This window comes from Phyllopteryx taeniolatus, chromosome 8 (assembly GCF_024500385.1).
Source record: "Phyllopteryx taeniolatus isolate TA_2022b chromosome 8, UOR_Ptae_1.2, whole genome shotgun sequence".
NCBI lineage: Eukaryota > Metazoa > Chordata > Actinopteri > Syngnathiformes > Syngnathidae > Phyllopteryx > Phyllopteryx taeniolatus.
In genome coordinates, this window is record NC_084509.1 from 13,235,941 (window position 1) to 13,260,185 (window position 24,245).

A 24,245-nucleotide genomic window follows, 5' to 3' on the forward strand; every position below is an offset into this window, starting at 1 on the left:
CAGATTTAATTTTCTATTAATTTCATATCATTAATTAATAGAGAATCCTGTCTCATTGAAAAAGTCTCTTGGTAGACAATGCGGTATGATCTCTGGGGTGTTACTGAGCAGGATTCCGGAGTCTTTTCTGCTTTGATTTTAGTTTGCCTTCATGTCTTCTTCATGTGTGTTCCTGTCTATTTGCAGTGAGACGGTCCTCACATTCGCTGGCCACTGACATCTTCGAACAGCATCTGGGGGCGCATCTCCTGCAGGTAACTGCCACAACACTCACATCTTCCTTACTGCCCTCTTTGCAACTACAGAGGATGGATAAATGATGTTTTCCTTCCTGTAGCTGAGGGGTGGGCAATCATTTGAAATCGGCCACCGTGTGCTTCTTTGTTAGATGGTCGTTATCGCCGTTGTGCTGCCGTGAAAGGCAAGTTCTGTCTCAGAGGTTTTGCATCGTATTGTATTGATTTTGTGGGCTCCGTTGGTAACACCAGTTAGCCATGATGCTGTTAGCCACAGGTTTACCGATTACATCACGACTGACGCGGATTACCACTACTGCGCATGAGCATAAAGGACATAACTAGCTTTCGGATTGAAACACAGACAGCGGTGCAGAACGTCCCCGGATTAAACAAGATTGTGTCGGCTGGAATGTCGTAGTTCGCTCATCCGATCGAGGACGTCATTGATCAGATCTGCAAATGAAGACATCACAACCGATCACAAAATTTGCATACAATTCAAAATATCGGCTGATCCGATAGAGCCAATCAGATTGGTCGAAAGTCTCACTTCAATACGTCGTAACTTTTAATTCTCTGGAAAGACCAGAAAACAACACATTACAGTAGTCGAGGCGAGATGAAACAATTGTACAGCGTATGAACGGTGGTCTCTGCATCACTCGTGAATAGAATGGGCCATATCTTTGCGATACTGCTAGAACTCGAGTTAATGTAAATGCTCGGTCGGTCAGATTAAAGAATAGAGGGGGCCGTATTCTGCTAGCCCCTGCTATAGCCAAACAACACACCTTGGCACCAAGCTTTGCAAGACAGTAACGGTCACACTAAGCCATGAACTTCAGATGCTCAGACAGCGTCTTTAGCTGACCTGTGTAATTTTTACACAGGTGAATTGTAGGCTGGGGAGTGTGGAGCAAGAGGGTTGCAGGGGGGAGTGTGGTGCAGCATGTAGACACTCAGAAGAATGTAACACCGCAGATTACGAGGACGCTGAGGGAAAGACGCCAGTCGGAAGAGCGAGCTGAGCAGAGAGGGATAAGGGGGAAGTACAAGGATTAAGGGAGGAATGGAAGAAGGTAGGTATAGGAGCAGGTGGAGAGAGGTTGGGAATTTAGAAGTGAGACGGTATGCGGAAAAAAAAAAGAAGCACACGTCCGCTCTTCTTTGGCATTTTAAAGAGGGATGGGAGACTTAGGGAGCGGCGTTGATAGGAATCAAATTAACGCTGCGGAAGAGGAAAAAAAACTGTATGATTCTTTCCTCCCAAGCCGTCCTCCGGCCGTAATAGCCTGATAATTGCACTTTAGTTCTCCGACATTCAGGCGGCTGGTTTTCTCCTCGCCACGACACACGACTCCCCGCACCCCACACGGCCACACATTTGCATACTGGATGTGTCACTTGCATAAATTACCGCTGCCACTTTAAGCACCGGGCCCGCCAAAATAGCAATCATTCTTTACAACGAAGTGCCCCTGCTCTGTGTGTGTGTGTGTGTGTGTGTGTGTGTGTAAGCTTGTTGTGACGATTAATATTTTTCTGTGAAGCAGTCCTCTCTAATGGGCTGGTTGTATACCTTTCACTTCTCATTAGACTCACTGCAGACTGTAATGACTCTGGTTTTATCTGTGTCTGTTGCTGTATGCATATGTATATGCCTGTTCGCGTGTGCGTGCGTGTGTGTGTGCGTGCGCGTGTGTGAATACAGTGTACTGCTTTGGTTGTGAGTTCATTACATCTGATTGAAGCTGCTCTAGTCTCTGCACTATACTGCTCGGAGTCTTCTCTATGTCCTTATCTTTCAGTGTGTGTGTGCGTGCATGAGTGTGTAAATGTGCATGTTTTTTTTTTACTTGTTGGGAATATGTAAGTTTTTTGAGAAGCATGACTGCGCCATTGCATATACTGAATATATTTAAGTACCGTGTTTGTTTACGTGCGCATATGAGTGTGTCTGTGCGTGTGTGTGTGTGTGTCTGTGTGTGTGTACTTTTGAATTAAAAAAAGGGCTGCAGGGTTACGGGTTGTTTGTACGCCCATTGTAATTTGTTCGATACACACTAATTGCTCTAATTTGAATGTCTTATTTGCCTGTGTGCGTGTGTGTGTTTGTGTGTGTGTGTGTGCGTGTGTGTGTCCACAGTCTTTGGACGGCTTTGTGTTCGTGGTCAGCCAGGAGGGACGCTTTCTTTACATCTCCGAGACAGTTTCTATCTACCTGGGACTCTCGCAGGTAAGGCAAACTCAACAGGTACACACATACAAACAATCACTCATTCTTTGAACTTCATGTATCATTCATTCATGTGAAACCTCATTTTTTTTCCATAGGAAATCAGAGACATTGAAATAAGCCGTCGACAAGTGCCACTCAGGTGCAAAAATAGGTTAAACATAATTAACATTAATAGGTCACCTGTGGTCTAAGTCAATGATATGCCTGCATTTTAGCTTGTCCAAAGACACCAGAATTTTGCAGCAAGTTCATGTTCAAACCGTCATGTCCTCAGTCCATAGTTAATCGTTGCGCACACAGGAAGTCCGTCAACCTGTTTTCGGGTTTGGTCATGTGACATTCCGCATCAGGCCCATTGCCACTGCCAATTGAAGATGAAACAAAATAGAGACTCGTGTAGTTAACCAAAACCACATAACTTTCTTGTGAACGTCTGCTAGCTAAATGGTAACCCACAATGCGAAACTCCTCAGTTGTGCTAACGGAGCAAGCATTGAAATCGTGCTAGTTTTAAACCTTTAAACAACAAATATTTAAACACATACGGTGTATGACACATACAGACAGCATATAATCGTACTCACTGGCATATATTGTCACAAACATATTTCTACTCTAAGAAAAAAAGATTAGCATCAATGCTTTTCAACATAAAAACACACCAAAGCGTGCAAAGCGTGTCCATTGAATTAAAAAGCATGAAATCATGGTGCAGAACCTGTTTTAATTATTTAAATTAAGTTACAACTAGCCGGCACAGTGCAGGACTGGTTAGCACATCTGCCTCACAGTTCTCGGGAACGGGGTTCAAATCCCGGCCCGCCTGTGTGGAGTATGCATGTTCTCCCTGTGCCTGCGTGGGTTTTCTCCGGGCATTCCGGTTTCCTCCCACATCCCAAAAACATGCATGGTAGGTTAATTGAAGACTCTAAATTGCCCGTAGGTGTGAATGTGAGGGCGAATGGTTGTTTGTTTATATGTGCCCTGCGATTGGCAGGCAACCAGTTCAGGGTGTACCCTGCCTCTCACCCACAGTCAGCGGGGATAGCCTCCAGCACACCCGCGACCCGCGTGAGGATAAGTGGTACAGAAAATGGATGGATGGATGGATGGATATACACACACGCACACACAAACATTCCCCTCCAAAAGTATTGGAACAGCAAGTTCCTTTGTTTTTGTTAGACATTGAAAACATTTGGGTGTCAGATCAAAAGATGAACATGAGACAAAAGTTCAGAATTGCAGCTTTTATTTCATGGTATTTATATCTAGATGTGTTAAACAACTCAGGACAGAGCACCTAAGTGGGTACGGAAAGTATTCAGACCCACTTACATTTTTCACTTATATTATATTGCAGCCATTTGAATTGTGGCAAGGCACAGATCTGGCCAAGGTTACAAAAAACATTCTGCTGCACTTAAGGCTCCTAAGAGCACAGTGGCCTCCATAATCCTTCAATGGAAGACGTTTGGGACGACCAGAACCATTCCTAGAGCTGGCTGTCCAGCCAAACTGAGCAACTAGGGGAGAAGAGCCTTGGTGAGAAAGGTAAAGAAGAACCCAAAGATCACTGTGGCTGAGCTCCAGAGATGCAGTAGGGAGATGGGAGAAAGTTCTAGAAAGTCAACCATCACTGCAGCCCTCCACCAGTCAGGGCTTTATGGCAGAGTGGCCCGACGGAAGCCTCTCCTCATTGCAAGACGCATGAAAGCCCGCATGGAGTTTGCTAAAAAAAAAAAACACCTGAAGGACTCCAAGATGGTGAGAAATAAGATTCTCTGGTCTGATGAGACCAAGATAGAACCTTTTGGCCTTAATTCTAAGCGATATGTGTGGAGAAAACCAGGCACTGCTCATCACCTGTCCAATACAGTCAAAAGGGTGCTTCTACTAAATACTGAGCAAAGGGTCTGAGTACTTATGGCTGTGTGATATTTCAGTTTTTTTTTTTTTTATAAATCTGCAAAAAGTTTTTTTTCCTGTCAATATGGGGTGCTGTGTGTACAGGAAAAAAATGAACTTCAATTATTTTAGCAAATGGCTGCAATATAACAAAGAGTAAAATATTTAAGGGGGTCTGAATACTTTCCATACACACTGCATTGTTTGAACCCACCTACTTTTCAAGTGAGTAAAAGTGACTGATGGGTGTTTCTAGTTGCTTAGGCGTTGCCTTTTAGATTGATTGCTTAAACATTAGATAGTGCTTGGTTTTTTTACTTTGGGTTTCACGTGTGAAAACTGCATTTACTGTTAAGCAAACATGAAGACCAGAGAGCTGTCTACGATAGAAAAGCAAACCATTTTTAAGCTGAGAGAAGAAGGAAAATCGATCAGAGCTATTGCACAAACATAGGGCATAGCCAATATAACAATTTGGAATGTCCTGAAAAAGTAAGAAACTCATGGTGTACTGAGCAACAGACATCGAACTAGTCGGCCAAGGGTATCAACAGCAGTTGATGACAGAAACATTGTGGGAGCTGTGAAGAAACACCTAAAGACAAGTCAGTGACAAAGTATGGAGAAAGAAAGGATCTGCTTCTGATCCAAAACACACAAGCTCATCTGTGAAGCATGGTGAAGGTAAGGGTTTGGACTTGCATGGCTGCTTCTAGAACGGGCTCACTGGTCTTTATTCATGATGTAACGCATGATGATGGTGGTGGCAGAATAAATTCTGAAGTCTACAAAAACATTTTGTCTGGCAATTTCTAGGAAAGGTTAATCAGGAGAAACTTCATCATTTTACAAGATGACCAAAACACACTACCAACACAATAAATGACTTCATCAGGAGGAAAAAAGTGGAAGGTCTTGGACTGTTCAAGTCAATCACCGGACCGTAACACAATAGAGCATTGATTTAACACATCTACAGTCATCTTTTGATCTGAACCCAAATGTCATCAGTATTCAACAAAAACAAAGGAATTGACCTTGCCGTTCCAATAGTAAGTGTATTTATATAGGTATGAATGTACATGTATGTGTATACTGCTTTAAAAAACTCACCATCTATCATAAAGTGCTTTAATGCGGACACTTTTTTATTGTCAGCGCTCAACATATGACCGTTTTGAACAGGAATGCGGAATTTCAAATTTGTTAATTAAACATAACTACTAGTAACCAGTAACTCGTTAAGCAATTATTTTCTGTTCAGGAATGTAGTAATTAACTCTAACTTGGCATCTTAACTCATTCACTGCTGTCGATGTTTAAATTTGTCAACTGGAATCCAATCGTTTACTGCCACCGATGTATTTAAATGTTCCGTACGTTTTTCAATGGGTAGGCGTGGAAGAGGTTGTCGGCCAGCTTATCTGTGAATTTCAGGTACGTAAACCACTGCGATGCCGAACAGATCCCTATAGATGGCAGCTTTGGATTTGAGATCAGCACAGCTTTTGAGTTGAAGATAAAGATTAGGGAGTGAATATCAGCTTGTCACGTCGATTATGAGGGAGAGAAATGCCAAAACATTGGAAGTTTAGGCACCTGACACTCAAACAGAGTACAGTAGACCCCTCCATACTTGTGGTTCAGGACCCGCAGAATCACCTATTCACAGGTTTTTTTCCCCCAAAAAATGTTCAGCTTTTTTTGTTTCCCCAATTTTCTTTTTTTTTTGGGGGGTGGGGGAGAAAAAGAAAATGTGTGTGTGTGTGTGTGTATAGCGGCTTAAAAAAGTATTTAACGCGTCACCATTTTTCTCTCTAAATATACTTCCAAAGGTGCTATTGACCTGAAAATTTCACCCGATGTCGGGAACAACCCAAGTAATCCACACATACAAAGAAAGGAGAACAAATAAGATCAGAAATTAAGTTGTGTGTAATAATATGAAATGACAGAGAGAAAAAGTATTGAACACATGAAGAAAGGGAGGTGCAAAAAGGCATGGAAAGCCAAAACAATACCTAAAATCTATCAATAATCAAACAGAAATCCAGCCCCTTGTCAGTGCAAATGAATATCAGCTGGTTCAGTCCTAATTGATGGCCTACAAAAAGGTCTCATTGCCAAGGTGTAAGTCAAGACACATCTCATGATGGGTAAGCGCAACGAACTGTCTCAAGACCATCGTAAACTAATTGTTGCAAAACATAACGATGGCATTGGTTACAGGCGCATATCTAAGCTTCTGTATGTTCCAGTGAGCACGGTTGGGGCCATAATACATGAGTGGAAAGCCAATCATACCACCATAAATTTGCCTCGATCAGGTGATCCTGGCAAGATTTTCTGTCAGAGGAGTGCAAAGAATTTTAGTTTTACAAGAGCCAAAGACCACCCGTGGAGGGCTTCAAAAAGACCTGGAATTAGCAGTTACTGTTGTCACAAGGAAAACAGTGAGTAATGCACTCCGCCGCCATGGCCTGTATGCACGCTCACCATGCAAGACCCCACTGATGGAAAAAAAAGCATGTCAAAGCTCGTTTAAAGTTTGCTGAACAACATTTGAACAAGCCAGTTAAATACTGGGAGAATATAGTCTGGTCTGATGAGAGCAAAATTGAGCTGTTTGGATGCAATAATGCACACCATGTTTGGAGAAGAAATGGCACTGCACATTACCCTAAAAACACCACGCCAACAGTGAAGTTCAGAGGTGGGCACATGATGGTGTGGGGCTGCTTTTCAGCTAATGGTATTGGTAAACTTCACATTATTGAAGGAAGTATGAATGGGAAAATGTACTGAGACATTCTTGATATAAATCTCCTGACATCTACGAGGATGATGAAAATGAAACGAGGGTGGACATTTCAGCAGGATAATGATCCAAAACATACTGCCAAGGAAACTCTCAATTGGTTTCAAAGAAAATAAATAAAGCTGCTAGAATGGCCCAGCCAATCACCTGACTTGCATCCAATCGAAAATCTCTGGAAAGAACTGAAATTCAAGGCCCATAATAGAAGCCCACGGAACCTTCAAGATTTGAAGACTGCTTGTGTGGAGGAATGGGCCAAAATCACACCAGAGCAATGCATGCGCCTAGTTTCTTCATACAGGAACCTGTCATTGCAAACAAAGGCTTTTGAACAAAGTACTAATTAAATACCAGTTGGCTTGTTCAATACGTTTTCCCTGTGTCAGTTCGCATTCTTACACACAACTTAATTTCTGATCTTATTTGTTCTCCTTTCTTTGTATGTATGGATTAGTCTGGTTGTTCCCAACATCTGGTGAGCTGCTATATATATATATATATATATATATATATATATATATATATATATAGTTTTTGTTTTGTTTTTTTGCAGTTGTAATTTATATGCGGATTTTCACTATTTGCGGTCTGGCCTGGTCCCTGTCCCCGCTGGATGTATACTGTATGTATGGTATAAACAGCGCACGGTGTGTCGCGGTAGGTAGAACAAAGTTTGTGTTGTGATTGTGAGAAAAGATGGCAGTTTATGGGGTGAAAGAGACATACCATGTAAAAAAGCGCTGACGTTTAACTCGAGCCATGCTGTAAAATACATTATTTCGCTACCAGAAGCCCTTTCTTATTTTTGTTTTTTTGTTTGAGGTGCCAAGCAATCAAAGTGTCAAAGTGACTGTTCTGCTTGATGCGTTTCTTTTCACAAAAAGCTCGTTTTCTGTTTTTTTTCTGTTCCTTTTTTTGGGAGGGGGGAGTGAAATCAACTTATTCTACTACTGATTACTAAAGAACGGAAAAACAAGTAACCAACTTTTTTTCTGCTGAAAAACAGAGTATCTACTCTTTCTTTTGGTGGGTGTGATCCTTATATTGTCACTGAACAAAATATTCTGTGGGTATTGAAAGATCAGTCAAAATGCTCAAAAATGGCTGGCAGTGAATGAGTTAATGAAGAAATAGAAATGTGTTGAACATTTTTGTCAAGTTTTTTGCCTTTTGAAAATGATTGAATAGCAGCAATTATGTTTACATTAATATTATGTGTTAAAGACCCTTGACTTTCTGGTGTATTAAGCATTACAGAAACATAAAAAAAATGATATTGGTATTTGCAAATACTGCTAATTTAAGGCAACTGTGGCATGAACCATACATTAGGTCGTGGTCTCATAAATTTGTTAAGCACTGGACAGTATATGCAGTGTGCGCGTGTGTTTTACGCCTCCCCTCGCACACGCCCTTCTTTCCTTTCCGGAGCGCTCTCCAGGTGCTCACCTCTGTTGATTGCCTTGTACTGTGAATGTTAAGTCCTGCCATTTTGCCCAGATGCATAAATAATAACAGTAATTACTGGCCCAGCAATCAAAGTGTCGCCCCGGCACGCTGGGCCTGTCTAGGGGAACAAATCGATAGGCATCTTAAAAGCCACATTGATTGTAGGGAGGGGGAAAAACACCAAGGGGGATGGCATGATAGATAGAGACAGTCGGGAGAGGAAGAGAGAGAGAACGGGGTGGAGGAAGGTGGAGAGGTGTGATAAGAGAGGAATGTTTCAAAGCGAGAAGGAGACAATGCGCTACAGAGAGAGAGAAAAATAAGGGGGAAATGAGCTGAGCGCGACAATAATGGATGTAAATTAGATTTTAATTGTGGAAATTGGCTGTGGTTGAAGGGCTGCGGGACGCCATGTTAAAGAAAATGATTTTCTCTCAATCTCAGTACAGTAATCGCAAGGCGTGTATGGGCTGAAAGATTATTGGCTCACATTTGTCCATCATCTCATGTCCACATAATGTTGTGATCCAATTTTGCTTAGCTGTGCAAGAATATTTGCAGTGTTGTACCTGATTATATCGCAAAGGCTTTAATTTGAGGCATTTGAAATCGTTTTCTTTCTATTACAGACCTCCACCAAGACACATTTTTATTTCATTTTGTTAAAAAAAAAAATTTGTATTTGAAATGGTTTAACCAGGAAAGTCTCATTGAGATTAAACATCTCCTCTAGAAGAGTGGGCTGGTGCAGGACAAAAAGTATAGTCACATGATCACTTCTCACCTTCCGTTGGATCAGTTTCTACAATAAAAGGAAATTACTGTATTTTTTACAAATCTTTGATCAGTTATTTTAATCCACACAAATGCAAATCAATAACAATGAAGCATAAAGAACCACAAAAAACATCAGCCATTCCATAGTATCACAATTCACAGAGCTTATTCAATACGGTGGAAACACCACTGTTGCTGGTTATTCTTAAGTTAATATACATAAAGCACTTAAATGTCTAGTTTGGAAACAATCCAACTTTTATCAAAAAAGTCTTTCGTCTGAATGTAAATAGAAATATAACCCTTCAATTCAAGCATGACGTCATCAAAATACACGATGAGTGACATATACACACCTGCTTCTGCCCAAACAACACAAATAAACACCCGCTGTAAATATAAACTACAGCGAATGCGTGGAACATTAAATATGATGTCTATAAATAGATGTCCATCATTAAATAAATAAAATAATTGCCAACGGTGATCAGTGAAGTAATCCAGAGGTTATGCTTATTTAAATCAATCTGGGGAAGAGTCAGCCCAGGCCAAATAAAAACTATGCAACATTTAACATATGCATTATTTAAGTATGATTATTTACTTCCGTGTTGTCACTTGTAGAGGTTTTTTTTTTGTGCAGTTTGGGCATTTGCACATGCTGATTGTCTCATGTTAATTGATTGAGTGATTACTTTATTTGAAGATATAAACAGAAAGAGAGAAAGAAAGAAAGAGAAAAAGAAAGCGATACATTTCATCCTTTGCCACATGTTCAATAAGGAGTAGATATAAGTAAAGAATTTATCTAGTCATATCCCTTGTGATATAGTTTTGACTTATGATATGAATACAATCATTGGTTTTTCATGTACTCCTTTATATAAGTGCATCCAAATAACTTACTGTATACAATAATCTTGTTATCAAACTCAACATATAATCCCTTTATATATATATATATATACACATACTTGTAATGAAAGAAAAAACTAAACGTCAGAAAGATGACCTTCAAGGCCCCAGCACAAACAAAATTTCAAGCGTCCTAATAAAAATCCGAATCGATAACATTAAGATAAAAGAAAAAAAATGGTCCAACATTTTCATAATTGCTTCTGTTTATGTGTTCTGTGAATGTAAACACAGTCAGATCGGAAATGAGTGACTTAGGTGAACATAGACATAGTTCAAAAAATGTAGGCATTAAATCAGAATTGGGCACTTGGACCTGCAGTGTAAATCCATCCAAAGACACGGACAGCACAACTATGCCCTTTAAATGCAATTTAACATCAAATCACAGTGCCTTCAGAAAGAGAGGAAGGATTAGAGGATAAAGGAGCAGACCTTGAAGCTCAGGCTTGACCCCCACATATATATGACACGCATGTCCACAGTAAAAATGCATGGGGGGGGGGGGGGGGGGGGGTGGTTAGAAGAAAAAGATGAGCGGAGAAACGAGAGAAATGGACAGAGAGACACCGGTGGAAGATGAGCGAGCAACTTCGAGTGTGTAAACAGAGTTTAAATGTGCGGTAGGAAGAAAATTCGCCCTGGGATTGCCGAGGTAAACAAGACAGCCGGGCTTTGGTGGCGATGCTAATAAAACAGAGCTGTTCTTATCAGCTGAGCAGATGGCCTAACCCATCACATCTCCTCAAACAGGACCTAAACCATCAGCATTCTAATGAAATTATGTAGGATCGCAGATTACGCCCCAAACCTTGAGCATACAATGTCACGTTTGCTCCCCCCGAAAAGATGAGCGAGTGAGGGGAGGCTTTATGATAGGAGGGAGGATATACGTATGAGAGGCTTTATGGAAAAAAGACAGAGAAGGAAAGGTAAGGCACACACGCGCGCACTTTGTTGGCAAGTCGAGGCACACACACACACACAGGGGAGAGAGGAAGGACAGACAAACAAACGAGTGCAAGTGTGTAACTGGTGGTTTGTTTTAGAGGGCATGTTGCCCCCCGTCCCTGATGTCTGACCCCTCTGCCCTCGGGTCCCTCCCCTGACAGGGGGGTAGATGGTTAACCGGCTTAGCCCGGGTCACACACCTTGACCAAGGGCACGGCCGACCCCCCGCGCCCCCGCCTCCGGCTCCCCAGACGCCCACTCGTATCATCGCTCCGCTCACTGGGGTCTCCCGGCCTGCAATAAGGCCACGCGGGCGGAGTGCGTGATGGGAAGCAGCGGAGGTTGAGGGGATGGATGAAATCAAGGAGATTGGAAGCGGGAAAGACAGGAATGAGGGGCGGGGGGGAATAAATGGGGAAAAGAGGAGGAAGGAAGGATGCTCGGATGAGGGAGGAGAGGAGAATTGATCTGGGAATGGTAAGTGTGCAGCCCCCCACCTCCCTTGCCCTCCCTCCTTCTCTCTCTCCTCTCCCATCAGTCAATGAGGACCGTGAGTGTGTTGTGGACCACTGCCCGGATGCCTCATACATATTAAAGTCCCCTTGCTATTATTTATATCATGTCTCTCCTTCCTCACTGCCCCCTCCCCTCCCCCCTTCTTCTTCTTCATCCCCACAGTACATACATGCACGTACGTGTCTGCGCAGGGCACACAAACAATGACACACACAATGGCATTCGAAACAGGCCGTCAAGCCGCGCGCACACACTCTTGAATGATCTGGGTCTCTCCTCACGTCGCCGCCAACCCCCATACCCCCCCTTCCCCACCCCGCCAGTGCGCACCACATGCTATACCTGTTTTTTATGTCTGAGCCTGACTCATCCTCTCAATGGCTTCTCATCTCCCCCTCTCCGTCTGATCTCTCACTTCAATCCCTCCCTCCCGCCAGTGATGGAGTGATAGTATTCGCATAGGGCTTAAGCCCCCCCCCCACCCCCCACCCAGATTTCCCCGTCATGGTAAAGCCAATAAGTTCCTGTTTGTCCCTCGATGTTGTCTTCAATACTTGCAGGGGGTGACGGGATTGTCCTTCTTTCAATGGAGCGGAGGTGAATTTATTGTTGTCCTTCTTTGAAAAATAAAAAAATCACCCCCCTTGTGGGTAAATTCCAGATTCCTCCCCCAAACCGTGTCCATCTCGAGCCTCTTGATGAAAATGTGTTTGGTCAAGTCAGTTTTGAATCAAAAAGACAAAAAATTCAACTTATCAGCGCTCTTATTGCTGCATAATGAAGGGAATTAATTCTGTGTATTATTCATCCTGTGGAAATCAACTTTTTTATACTCAACACAGGATGAGTGCATTTAAAGGAAATCCATAATGCGTTCGCCCTCATTTTTAAATTGGTTTCCATATCAATGAACTATAATAAGGCAATTGGCCTTTGCAGTGACGTCGCTCACTCTAAATATTGTTTAGTAACGGAAATATATTCAATACCAGTTGCTATCTGCATCCCCTCCTCCCCCGCCATCTAACACTGACCCCAGTATTTGGTCCTAGGGGTTTAACGACTTGAGATTTTTTTCATAGTTGAATATAATGTGGCGGCACGGTGGACGACTGGTTAGAGCGTCTGCCTCACAGTTCTGAGGACCGGGGTTCAATCCCCGGCCCCGCCTGTGTGGAGTTTGCATGTTCTCCCCGTGCCTGCGTGGGTTTTCTCCGGGCACTCCGGTTTCCTCCCACATCCCAAAAATATACGTGCTAGGTTAATTGACAACTCTAAATTGCCGTAGATTGGGAATGTGCGAATGGTTGTTTGTTTGTATGTGCCCTGCGATTGGCTGGCGACCAGTTCAGTGTGTACCCCGCCTCCTCCCCGATGACAGCTGGGATGGGCTCCAGCACACCCGCGACCCTTGTGAGGAGAAGCGGCTCAGAAAATGGATGGATGGGTGTATATAATGTGATGAAAGTGGAACAGCGGTCCTCAGCATTTATTTATTTTTGGGGGGAGCCACGGCGCAATTTCATGTGAAGACATATTTCAATGGTTAATTCTTGGTCAAATATTTCCACACACTTGCAGCATCCATGTGGCCGCACACACCGATCACGATGGCGGTGTGCGTTATATCAAACAACTTCAATGATGAATAAAGTTCTTGTTCGCGTGCATTTGTTGACTGCATTATTAGACATATTATTTAGGGACAAAGGTGGAGATTTACTTCGTACCGCCGCCCTCATTCCTCGCCACCAGCACCGTGCTCCCACTCATATGATTTTTTTAAGACTAGGAGCAATCAAAATTGCGAGGAGAACTAGCGAGGCTAACTGCTATTCTCATCCGCTACCATCTTTAATTTCGTACTCTTGGAGCCACGCAGCTGTATGAAGGTTGTGCCACCTCCATGGCGAGTCATTTTGCTACCTCACAGAGCGTTATCGTCGGGCAACGGTAGCAGACGGACGAGTCGAAAGTCCTCTTTAAATTTGCCGATTGGAAGACAAGATGCCAAAAAAAAAAAAAAGTTAGAAGCAATTAGTCAACTTCAATGTAGTGACATCCAATTCACAAACACTATTTCTATTTTGTTTGCTTATTTATTTACATTTACACCTTTAAAAAGATAATGTGCTCACTTTGGATTGGCAATTTATTCATTTAAAAATATTTTTTTTTGTAGTTTACATTGGTGTAGAACTGAACTACATCTTACGGAGAGCTGTTCCTATTATTTTGGTTACCAGTCATTATTATAATTATTATTATTATGTTTCATTTATAGGTGACGGTCACAGGTGCGTGCAAGTCGTCTGTGTGCAATTAAATTCTCGCTTTAACGCTTTAGGAACAAAACTGACCTTTTATTTCTCCACTAGTCTAACATGTTAGTTCAAATTTCATCCCACCATCATTCTCTTCTCCTGTTACTATTGACATTGTGATGAAAAAGTATTGTATAGTGCAACACACTTGGGTTTTTTCTTCTGTGATTTAAAGGCTAATATTAAAACATCTTGAAAGTATTTCTGCAAGGACGTCTTGCAGATTGGGATTACGCTGGATCTGATTACAGTATGTGGCCTGAGCTGAGATTCAAACCCAGAACCTGACGACTAAGATGCAGGCCTGATAACAACAACGACACTGTGCTACCCTTATAGAACTTAATATATGATGATTAAAATGTCAGTGTCTCCCTGGTGTATTGTGACAGTTCGACGTGTGGCTTCTGACCTCTGTGTTTAGTATTGCTGTCAGAAGGTCTTTGAGGACCCCCCAGGGGGACGTGCCAAGTACAGTACAGTATTTGCTTTCCCTTGGCCGAGGACCAGTAGAGCTGCCTACAAATTATACTGTATATCACATCAACAAAATAAACAAACTTCTCGTCATGCCATTCACTATCAATTTTATTAATTTTTGTTTTGATAAGCTCAAGTTTATGAAGGAGCACTTTGCCAAAATGCTCTCTGACCCTTTGTGGCCACCATACTTCTCTCTTGAAATCGGCAAAGCAATGATGAGACAAAAACTGTCGTTTGACAGATGTCGTGGCCACATCAAACCAGGCTAAAACTAATCCACCACTGGCAAATTGAAAAAGTACAAAAGTAAGTTTCTATAGTAGGTCCCCTAATAACATCAGACAATAAACATTTTTCTGTTGGCTGGTAGAATATTTGTCATTTTGTTCATGAACCGAAATATTCGAAAACCAAATCAACTTTTCCCGTTAATATCAATACACTTTTCAATTTCTTGGAAGGCATACTCAGGGCTAATTTTGAGGACAAAACAAAAAGATACATATGTGTGTGAAACATGCTACACGGAGCACACACAGCGTATGAGAAAACGCACATGTGAGCGTTCCGTGTGGACGCCCTGACTGTTTGTGAACCGAGGCAACATTTCGTCAAAAATAAATAAATAATATATATATATATATATATATATATATTATTATTATTATTTTTTTTTTTTTTCTTCGTAAACCAAATTATTCATGAACCTAGGTTTCACTATACTGTAAATGTCACTCAGAGAGGGAGGTAAATGACACAAGGATTTTGGATAACCCACCTACGCTCACTGTGAATTTCCACCACCGTTAGTGGAGTCAAGTTGAACTATATAGCCCTTATTTACAAAAGAGTCTCAAAGGGCTTGACAGGCCGAACATTCACTGAGATCAATGACATCCCCTGGTCTAAATCCCTTATCCTGGCAAGGAAACACTTCAGAAAACCCATTTGGGAAAAAGGTAGAAATCTTGAGAATGGATTACAGATGGAGGGATCCCGCTTTCAGGATGACCATGCTACAATGGATACTGAGTGGACAACATTAATCACAGGGCATGATGCTGTACAATGTGAGTTTAAACAGCGTGAGAGTCCATTTGATGAAATGGGGACTCCTCAGGTCCTCGACCGCACAGTCGATGGCAAATGCAACAGCGTCGCTTTGCTCATCGCAACGTGGCAGGGAGGGTGGGGAAGAGGAGAAGGGAAGCGGCAGTTAGTCAGGCCAAAATCCAGATGTCAGGGGGTAAGGCAGGGCAAGAGACGAGTTGCAGACTAGGTGTGGTTTCAACAAGTGAAGTCTAGATTGAAACATTTCGACAGAGGTAGCTGCTTCAATTTCCACGGCATTCCAGGTCATTGGAGCCCAAGAACCCGCTGACTTCCTTTTTGCTGTCGGAGTCACCAAAAGACGAGCATTTTGCGAGCGTAAGGCTCGGCATGGAACCCAAGGTACCACTAAGTCGGCAAGATAAGAAGGCGTTAAGCCATGTGATATTTTATAAGTAACACAACTTTCAAATCTCAGGGTAATATCATCCAATTTCTAGTCTAGTCTTGCCAGTTCAATTTTGAGGATATTAAAGCAGAGGATTGGGAGAAAAAATGAGCATCCACCAGTATGCGGGAAATTCCCAACACTCCTCCCATCACTGCTTGTATCCCAGCGCCGTGGCTGCTTTTCCCTGCTTCGCTCCCTGGTTGTCCTTGAGGGCCTGCTGAAGCTCCCATAAAGCCCGCAGTAAATGGCTCTAATCTGGTAATAAATGGCTGTGTCCTACAGACAAGGGTGTGAGGCTGCTGCAGCCACGGCGTTATCAGATGGAATACTATTGGCACGCACAATCACACACACACACACAAACACGCACACCTTCACAAATGTAATGGAAACGGCGTGTACATGTCACACACACGCATTCATTTACCCACATAGCATCAGGCCAAGTCGCACCTGCTCCGATTGTGCTGCTTTTATGGATGCCATGCAAGAGCGGCGCCATTATTGCCTTTAAATGATTGGAGATTTGACTATGATGTATTGTGATGATGGGATCACGCCAGGTGCTAGGAGCTCTTTATGCCTGCCAGGATGGACTGCCGGTAGCGACTAAATGAAGGAGCAGGGTGGAACGCAGGAGAGGAGGAAGAAGAATAGTGATGCGACCTGCGGAGATACTTAGAGTTCACCTGTTTTTAATCAGCACATACAATTGATTTTTATCTCGCCGGGTTATTTGAGTAATACTGTCGTCACTTGCTCCTCTGAGACAGGAACGTGTGTGTGTGTGGGGGGGGGGATGTCTTACAAGTGCCACACTCCTTGGTGAATTGTAACCCACAGCAAGGTTTTCATTTTCCTGTCATAACACATATTGATTTTTCTTAGTGGGTGTGTGTTCAGTGTGTTTTTTTGTATTTTTTTTTTTTTGGTGAACAAGAGCGTGTGTCCGCCCTCAGGTGGAGCTCACGGGCAGCAGCGTGTTCGACTACATCCACCCGGCCGACCACGTGGAGATGGCCGAGCGGCTGGGGATCAGGCCCCACCTGCGGGCCGAGGCCGGCTGCCAAGTCGGCCCCGAGAGCGCGCCCTCCAGTTCGGCCTCCGCCTCCTCCCTGGCCGGCACGCCCGAGCCCAGCGGTACGTTTCGCGCCGTCGGTAATGACTGCGAGCGCACGAGATGAACAGCCGTGATTAATCTCGCGCTCTGTAATCTTCAGCAGCGCCATCCAGTCCTCACTCTCCCGCTGATGAACCCCCCGACCGCGGCTTCTTCATTCGCATGAAGTCCACGCTCACTAAAAGAGGTCTGCACGTCAAATCATCCGGATACAAGGTCAGTCGTTATTTCCGACAAACAGTACACCCCACTGGAAACTTCATTAGGTACACCAATACATCCAATCAAGCTAAATTTCTGCTATTACTGTTCTAAGATAATAGTGCACAGTTGAGGTCTTCATGTAAAAATGTCGTCACTGTCGGGCAGAGTCCAAGCATCTCCAAAACCACTATTTTTCAGGAAATCGAGAAAATGACATCTTGGTTGATTTACCAAACACTGCAATATTTAAGTCCCTGTAAGGTGAAACTAAATGTCTTATAAAATTGACACACCACAGAAAAGTGTTGTTAACAACCCTGCCAAATTTAAATGATTAAACAAATTGCCAAGACTATAAATGAGGCTTCAAAACTGTAAAAGAATAAAATAAAAAATAAATTGAAAATCAAGCCATTGTGTCTGCTTTCGAATGCTGTGGGTGTGTCCGCTGAATGCGGAACACTTTGTCTAGCATCTTTCTTATGCTTAGGTATATGTTTGAGCAACAGAAATATATCCGCATAAAGCCTTTAGTGGCTGGAATATATCCCACCGGGTCATCGCTGTGCTTTTTCACACCGCGACAAAGAAGCACTCTAAAGCAACCACGCCAGCCCAAAGCTGCGGTCCACACACTGGCTGTCAAGATGGATGTTACCAGTACACGTCTATACAATGTGACCCAATGTTTTCTGTTTTCTTGTACCTATGTATTATACGCACCCTCAATTTTCAATGCGATTTGTAGGGGGAAAAAGCATATTATCCTCGAGAAATGACGGTAATAAGATTCTTAATAATAATAATCCCTGCGTGGATGAAAAGCTGGGTGAGAGAATCTCCCTTTGGCCTGCCTCTTGGTGAAGCATGTGGAACCCATCCATCCATTTCCAATAGCCACGACGCTGGAGCCGTTCCCAGTGGCCTTTGTGCGAGAGGTGGGGTTCACTCTGCCAGAGGCGGTAAAACAATTAACTCTGTACTTAAGAATTTATACGACTCCTTTACCAAAGTAAAAATAAAAAAAGTACGCATTCTGAAATCTACTTAAGTACAAAAGTAAAATGTTAAAATATATTTTTTACTGTCAAGTATATACACTGTTCTTTTCCACCTTAAGTCCTCAAGATCTCAGTCAGTCAAAATCGCAACCGTGGTTGACTTAACCTCGCTCTAGTTAAATCTTTTTTTACGTTGTGTCGTCATCCGTTGAAAGGAGGTTGAAAAAAGTAATGAGCCTATTTTGACAAAGGAGTAGAAAGTACAGATGCCTGTTTTCAAATGTAGAGTGTAAGAGTGAAAAAAAGTCATTCAGTGGACCCCCGCGATTCAGCCCGATCGCAAATAGCAAATATTTGCAGATAATTGACGCACATTATAATTACATTGAAAAAGAAAAAGAAAGGTTGGGGGATTTTTTTTAACCCCCAAATTTTTTCAATAAGCAGGGATATACCGCCAATAAGTGTTTTCGGGGTTGGTTTCCCCCCAAAAAGAATAAACAAAACAAAAAAAAAGAAAAACATTTTTAAAAAAAATATTTTTTTAAAGTCTGCAAATAGTCTGTAAATCTGTGGATGCCGAACTGCGATTATGCAGGAGTCCAACTGTACTCAAATAAAATAGATACCTAAAAAAAATCAAATTAAGTACTGTGGTGGGAACTGATGAAGTACAAATACTTTGTTACTTTGTTATGTAGACAACCATTGACACTTCAAATTCATACCTAAGGACAATTACGATTCTTAAATCAACCTAGCATGCCCGTTTTTAGAATGTGGGAGGAAGCTGGAGTACCCGGAGAAAACCACGCAATACAGTGAGAATATGCAAAGTCAAAACTGAGCATTATTAGCTTTTTTTTTACACAGGTGAACCTGATTCCGTGTCCTCGGCGTCCTTGTTTTTTTGCATGAAGGAATAACAAGCAGAGTCTTGTCACTTTGTTTTGCTCTGCTAGTGTTTCACAGCGGTGTCAAGATGGTCGTTTTCACCGTGTTTTATTGCTTTGACCTTATTTCACACTGAATAGCTGCGCGCTGCCTTTTATTGCTCCGCAAAGCCGGAGCTGCTATTCTTCAGCTTAAATGGGATTCTATTCATTAGTTTGTATCCAATCATATTTGCATGTGTTAATTGTCTGCCTCTTCTTGTGTTTTTTTTTTCTCTTCCCCTTAATCCCCAGGTGATCCACGTGACCGGGAGAATCCGCTACCGGATCACGATCGTTCCGGGCTCCGCGCGTACCGTGCCCCGGCCCCTGGGGATGGTGGCGCTGGCTCACACGCTGCCCCCCTCCACGCTCAATGAGGTCCGCATGGAGAGCCACATGTTTGTCTTCCGGGTCAACATGGACCTGCAGGTCACATACTGCGAGAACAGGTGAAGCCTCACTAGGTTTTTTTCAACTTTAATTGTCCCCTTGGCCAGTGGTGGCTCTCAAAGTGTGGTACGAGTACCATTAGTGGTATGCGGTCTACCTCTAGTAGTATGCAAGAGAATCACTGAATTAAATGCTCAAACCGTGCATTGTGTTACAGTGTCTTAAATATTTTTTAATCCAGTACAGCACATTTGTTAAGTGCAGTTCAGTTGTATTTAACTTTTAGGTTCAAAACATTTGCATTCATGAGTGGGGATTTTCTGGGTACTCCAAAAACACACGTTAGGTTCATTGAAGACTCCAGATTGTCCATAGGTGTGAATGCTTGTTTGTCTACATGTGCCCTGCCATCGGCCGGCAACCAGTCCAGAGTGTACCCCGCCTCTAGCTCAATGTCAGCTCACCCACGGCCCGAGTGAGGATAAGCGCTATAAGAATGTCCGGAGGGCATGAATGACTTGTGTATCTATATCTGCAGGATTTCCGACTATATGGACCTGACGCCAGCAGAGGTGGTTGGACGTACCTGTTACCACTTCGTTTATGTGGAGGATCTGGAGAACCTGCGGCAGAGCCATGAAGACTGTGAGTGTCCTTACACACACATACGCACCCACACCCCCACACACACGTCCAAGGAGAGCCTGTTGAATCCTTTCTGTTCTGGTGTCATTGGCGCCCTCTGCTGCCATCTCCATGAACTGTCATTCCTAATCTCCACTAAGAAGGTCATGTTGCTTTGGATTTGTTTGTTTGTCTGTGTGCAAGGGCGGCCTCACAGGTTCTGAGGTTCTGGCTTTGAATCTCAGCTTCCTGTGTGGAGTTTGCATGTTCCCCTTGTGCTTGTGTGGGTTTTCTCTGGCTACTTTTTCCCATATCTCCCAAACCTGCATGTTAGACTCAAAACGTTCTGAGGTGTGAAGTGAATGCGGGTGTAAATAATTGTTTATCTATACATGCACTGGGATTGGCTCCAGCTCACCTGTCAACCTAATGAGGACTACAGAAATTGATGGCTATTCGTGTGCACCAACAGGTTTTTTTTTTTTTTTTAAACACAAAGTTAAATGAAATAATGCTATTAGGAGAATATAGAAGGAATATTAAAACAATTACAAAATAAAAATAGATATTATGGTGGCGGACTGGTTAGCACATCTGCCTCACAGTTCTGGGGACCGGGGTTCGAATCCCGGTCCCGCCTGTGTGGAGTTTGCATGTTCTCCCCGTGCCTGCGTGGGTTTTCTCCGGGCACTCCGGTTTCCTCCCACATCCCAAAAACATGCATGGTAGGTTGATTGAAGACTCTAAATTGCCCGTAGGTGTGAATGTGAGTGCGAATGGTTGTTTGTTTCTATGTGCCCTGCGATTGGCTGGCGACCCGTTCAGGGTGTACCCCGCCTCCCGCCCGAAGATAGCTGGGATAGGCTGCAGCATCCCGCGACCCGCGTGAGGAGAAGCGGTAATGAAGATGGATGGATGGAAATATTATGGAAAAAGTTAACAAAAATATAGAATAAAGTATGTAAACTATTACAAGAAAAAGTCATAATTTTACTCCAATGGATTTTGAAATTAGGGTCGTAAACATTTTAAGACTATATAGCTACAGTATAATTAGTGTGACAAACAATGAACTCAATCAATCCAAAATATTTTGAACAAATATTGAATGTTATTACCTGATTAATAGGTGGCAGGTCTTGCAAGACATACAGACGCTGCTGGTCAGAGAGCGTTGTGTTTAGGTTCGTGTTGGAATTTTTTTGATATTCGCACGTTAAGAAGAAAACTTTATTCTTTATTTCATTTGTTTTGGGGGGTTAAAATCACATTTGTAATCTCCTAAACTCATGTGGGAAAATGTGTTATGGTCTGATGAAACCAAGGTTGATTCCCAAAAATCATAAATCATTTACATTTGAACATCCAATGTGCAGTGGCATACTGTATGTCTCTGCCAAAGCGCATCACATGAGGCTACAATTTGTTGAGTATTCAAATTTGGATGGAACTTTTATTTAGCTACTGGGTTCATGTACTGAAACCCCACCGACTGGACATGTAGCAAATGTTTAAGCCTCTTCTTCCCCGTCTCCTCTACCCAGTGCTGAGGAAAGGCCAGGTGGTGACGGGCTACTACCGCTGGCTCCAGAAGAGAGGCGGCTACCTGTGGATTCAGTCCACCGCCACCGTGTCCATCAACCACAAAGCTCCTCACGAGCGCAACGTCATCTGGGTCAACTGCGTCCTCAGGTCAGTTTCGAGAAAAAAGCAGCGAAGCCCTGCATGCGGGCACCATGCTGTGTTCACACGAGCTTTGAAGACAGAAATGATGGAATGAGGTTTGACTCGCTCCAACAGCTGATGAGGATACCTGCAAAATGTTTGTGACATGAAAGAAAACGTATCATTGGGGCCCATTATACTTGATGAGTTAAGTGCAGATAGATATTAAATCATGAAAAATGTAAAAAATACACTGCGTTAATACTTGCACAGTGTAATGACAATACAAAAGCTGCCTTTATGAGATTTTATTCCGAAAGAAATATATTTAATATTACTGTAAGCCACTGTAACATTATGCACACTTTGAACATTAACACTGCGCTTAAATATAGTCAAGAAATAAGTTTACTTTGTTAAATAATGACTCATTTAAAATGTATAGTACTTAAAGCAAAAGTTGAAAATAAAGCAGTTCTTAAAGATTAAATGCAAATGCAATTTATTGCTCTTAAAAGTTAAATATAACTCACTAACTGCACTTAAAAATGTACTGTTAATGAAAAGTAAAACATGCCTTGTACCGGATTAAAAATATACATATATATACAGGATGTATGCATAGCGTTGAGCTTAATTCTCACGTGTGATTGTACTGCCTATTTTATTTGTGTGGTACTCATACCACACTTGGAGAATCACTGCTCTGCACTACTGCAAAATACCATTGCAATGATAAAAATATATTAATACCTCGCTGACAGTGTTTTGTTTTTGTAAATCCAGATTTTTTGTTACACATCTTGTATTAAATCTCATTTGGTAGTGGAGTTGTACCTTTTGTGTGTGGTGAGTATTAAATTATTAATTTAGAATAACTAACACAGCTGTAAAGGATAATTTAATCTTTTCATTTTCTTTACAGTACATACCTTTTTTTTAAACATTTTCTCTTATTGTCTTAAAATATTTAACACATTTTATTTCTTATGATGAAACCTTTTTATAATTATATATATTTTTGATTTAATGTATTTTAAACTGTTATTTGTTTTTGTCTTTATATATTATTTATATTCTCATATTTGTATATATTTTTAATTCATTTTAATTTTTTATGTATCTTATGTGAACCTACACACTTTTTTGTTTCATATTATTATGAGATGTTTTTGTGTAAAATGTCTCACGAGTTATACTGGAATTCGTAAAAATGAATTTCTTTTTTACATTAAATTATTATTATTTTATTTTGTTTTCTACACTTTTTTACATCAAGTATTTTACACTTTTTGCCCTTTGTAATCTATATATAATTTTTTTATGTATTTACTTCATTCTTTAAATGTGTTTATATTTTCTGTATATAACACAGTATTTGTCTTGCATATTGAATTATTTCTTTAAATGTTTTTTTTTTACTTTTAATTAATTCTATTTAATGGTATGTTTTTATATAGTGCTATTTTATGTATATTATGTGAACCTACGCCCTTACTTATTTTTTTTAATTTAATTTATTTTTTCACATGATGGACCAGGTGACATATTGACTGAGATATATTTATGTAATGTGTTTCACATGAATGGATGGAAACATCTTTTCATTTTCTTTTTTCACAAAACACAAGTTTGTGTTTTCATTGTTAGATATTTTATTGTTTTAAATTCTTATGATCAAAACTTTCATACGTTTGTATGTATTTAATTTATTTGAGTATTTAGTTTAAGTTTTTAGTCATTTTGCTTGACGTTTTTTGTTTTCTAGAGCATTTTATGTGGCTTACGTATTGTGATTTCAAAATTTCTAATCAGTATTTTTTGCCCTGTTTATGTAAGGGTTCCCTCATAGGTTATACGAAGTAAAAATATGTAGACAATCACTTTTGCTATTAGGCAGTCGTTTTTCAATCAATTGCACAATGTTTAATGTCAGACTGTTAAAAATAAGCCAACACACACAGGTTACACGAATGTTACAATGTGACACAGACCACTGCACAAGCTCAATAATAGATGCTTCCACTATTTATTTCCCTGTTCTACACACATTCATCAGTAAACCCACACGCACGCACACACGTTAAGTGCATAATAACGTGTTGAGGCGGCCGAGCAGTCAGACAAAAACAAGAGTAGGCTGAATGTCGATGCTAATTGGGCTGAGGCCATATAATTACAACCAT

General features: G+C 41.6%; 1 protein-coding gene across 2 annotated transcripts in view; it reads left to right on the forward strand.

The window, feature by feature from the left end:
• Nucleotides 1-24,245, forward strand: part of npas1 (neuronal PAS domain protein 1) — a 70,159-nt gene that overhangs the window by 41,234 nt on the left and 4,680 nt on the right. Inside the window, exons 4-10 of one of the 2 annotated variants that reach the window (XM_061783014.1) lie at nt 187-254; nt 2,386-2,475; nt 17,080-17,260; nt 17,344-17,456; nt 19,633-19,829; nt 20,309-20,415; nt 21,939-22,086. In XM_061783014.1, coding sequence (XP_061638998.1) covers nt 187-254; nt 2,386-2,475; nt 17,080-17,260; nt 17,344-17,456; nt 19,633-19,829; nt 20,309-20,415; nt 21,939-22,086 — 904 coding nt within the window. Of the gene's footprint in view, nt 1-186; nt 255-2,385; nt 2,476-17,079; nt 17,261-17,340; nt 17,457-19,632; nt 19,830-20,308; nt 20,416-21,938; nt 22,087-24,245 lie in introns of both variants that reach the window. The other variant, XM_061783013.1, reaches the window with a different exon arrangement.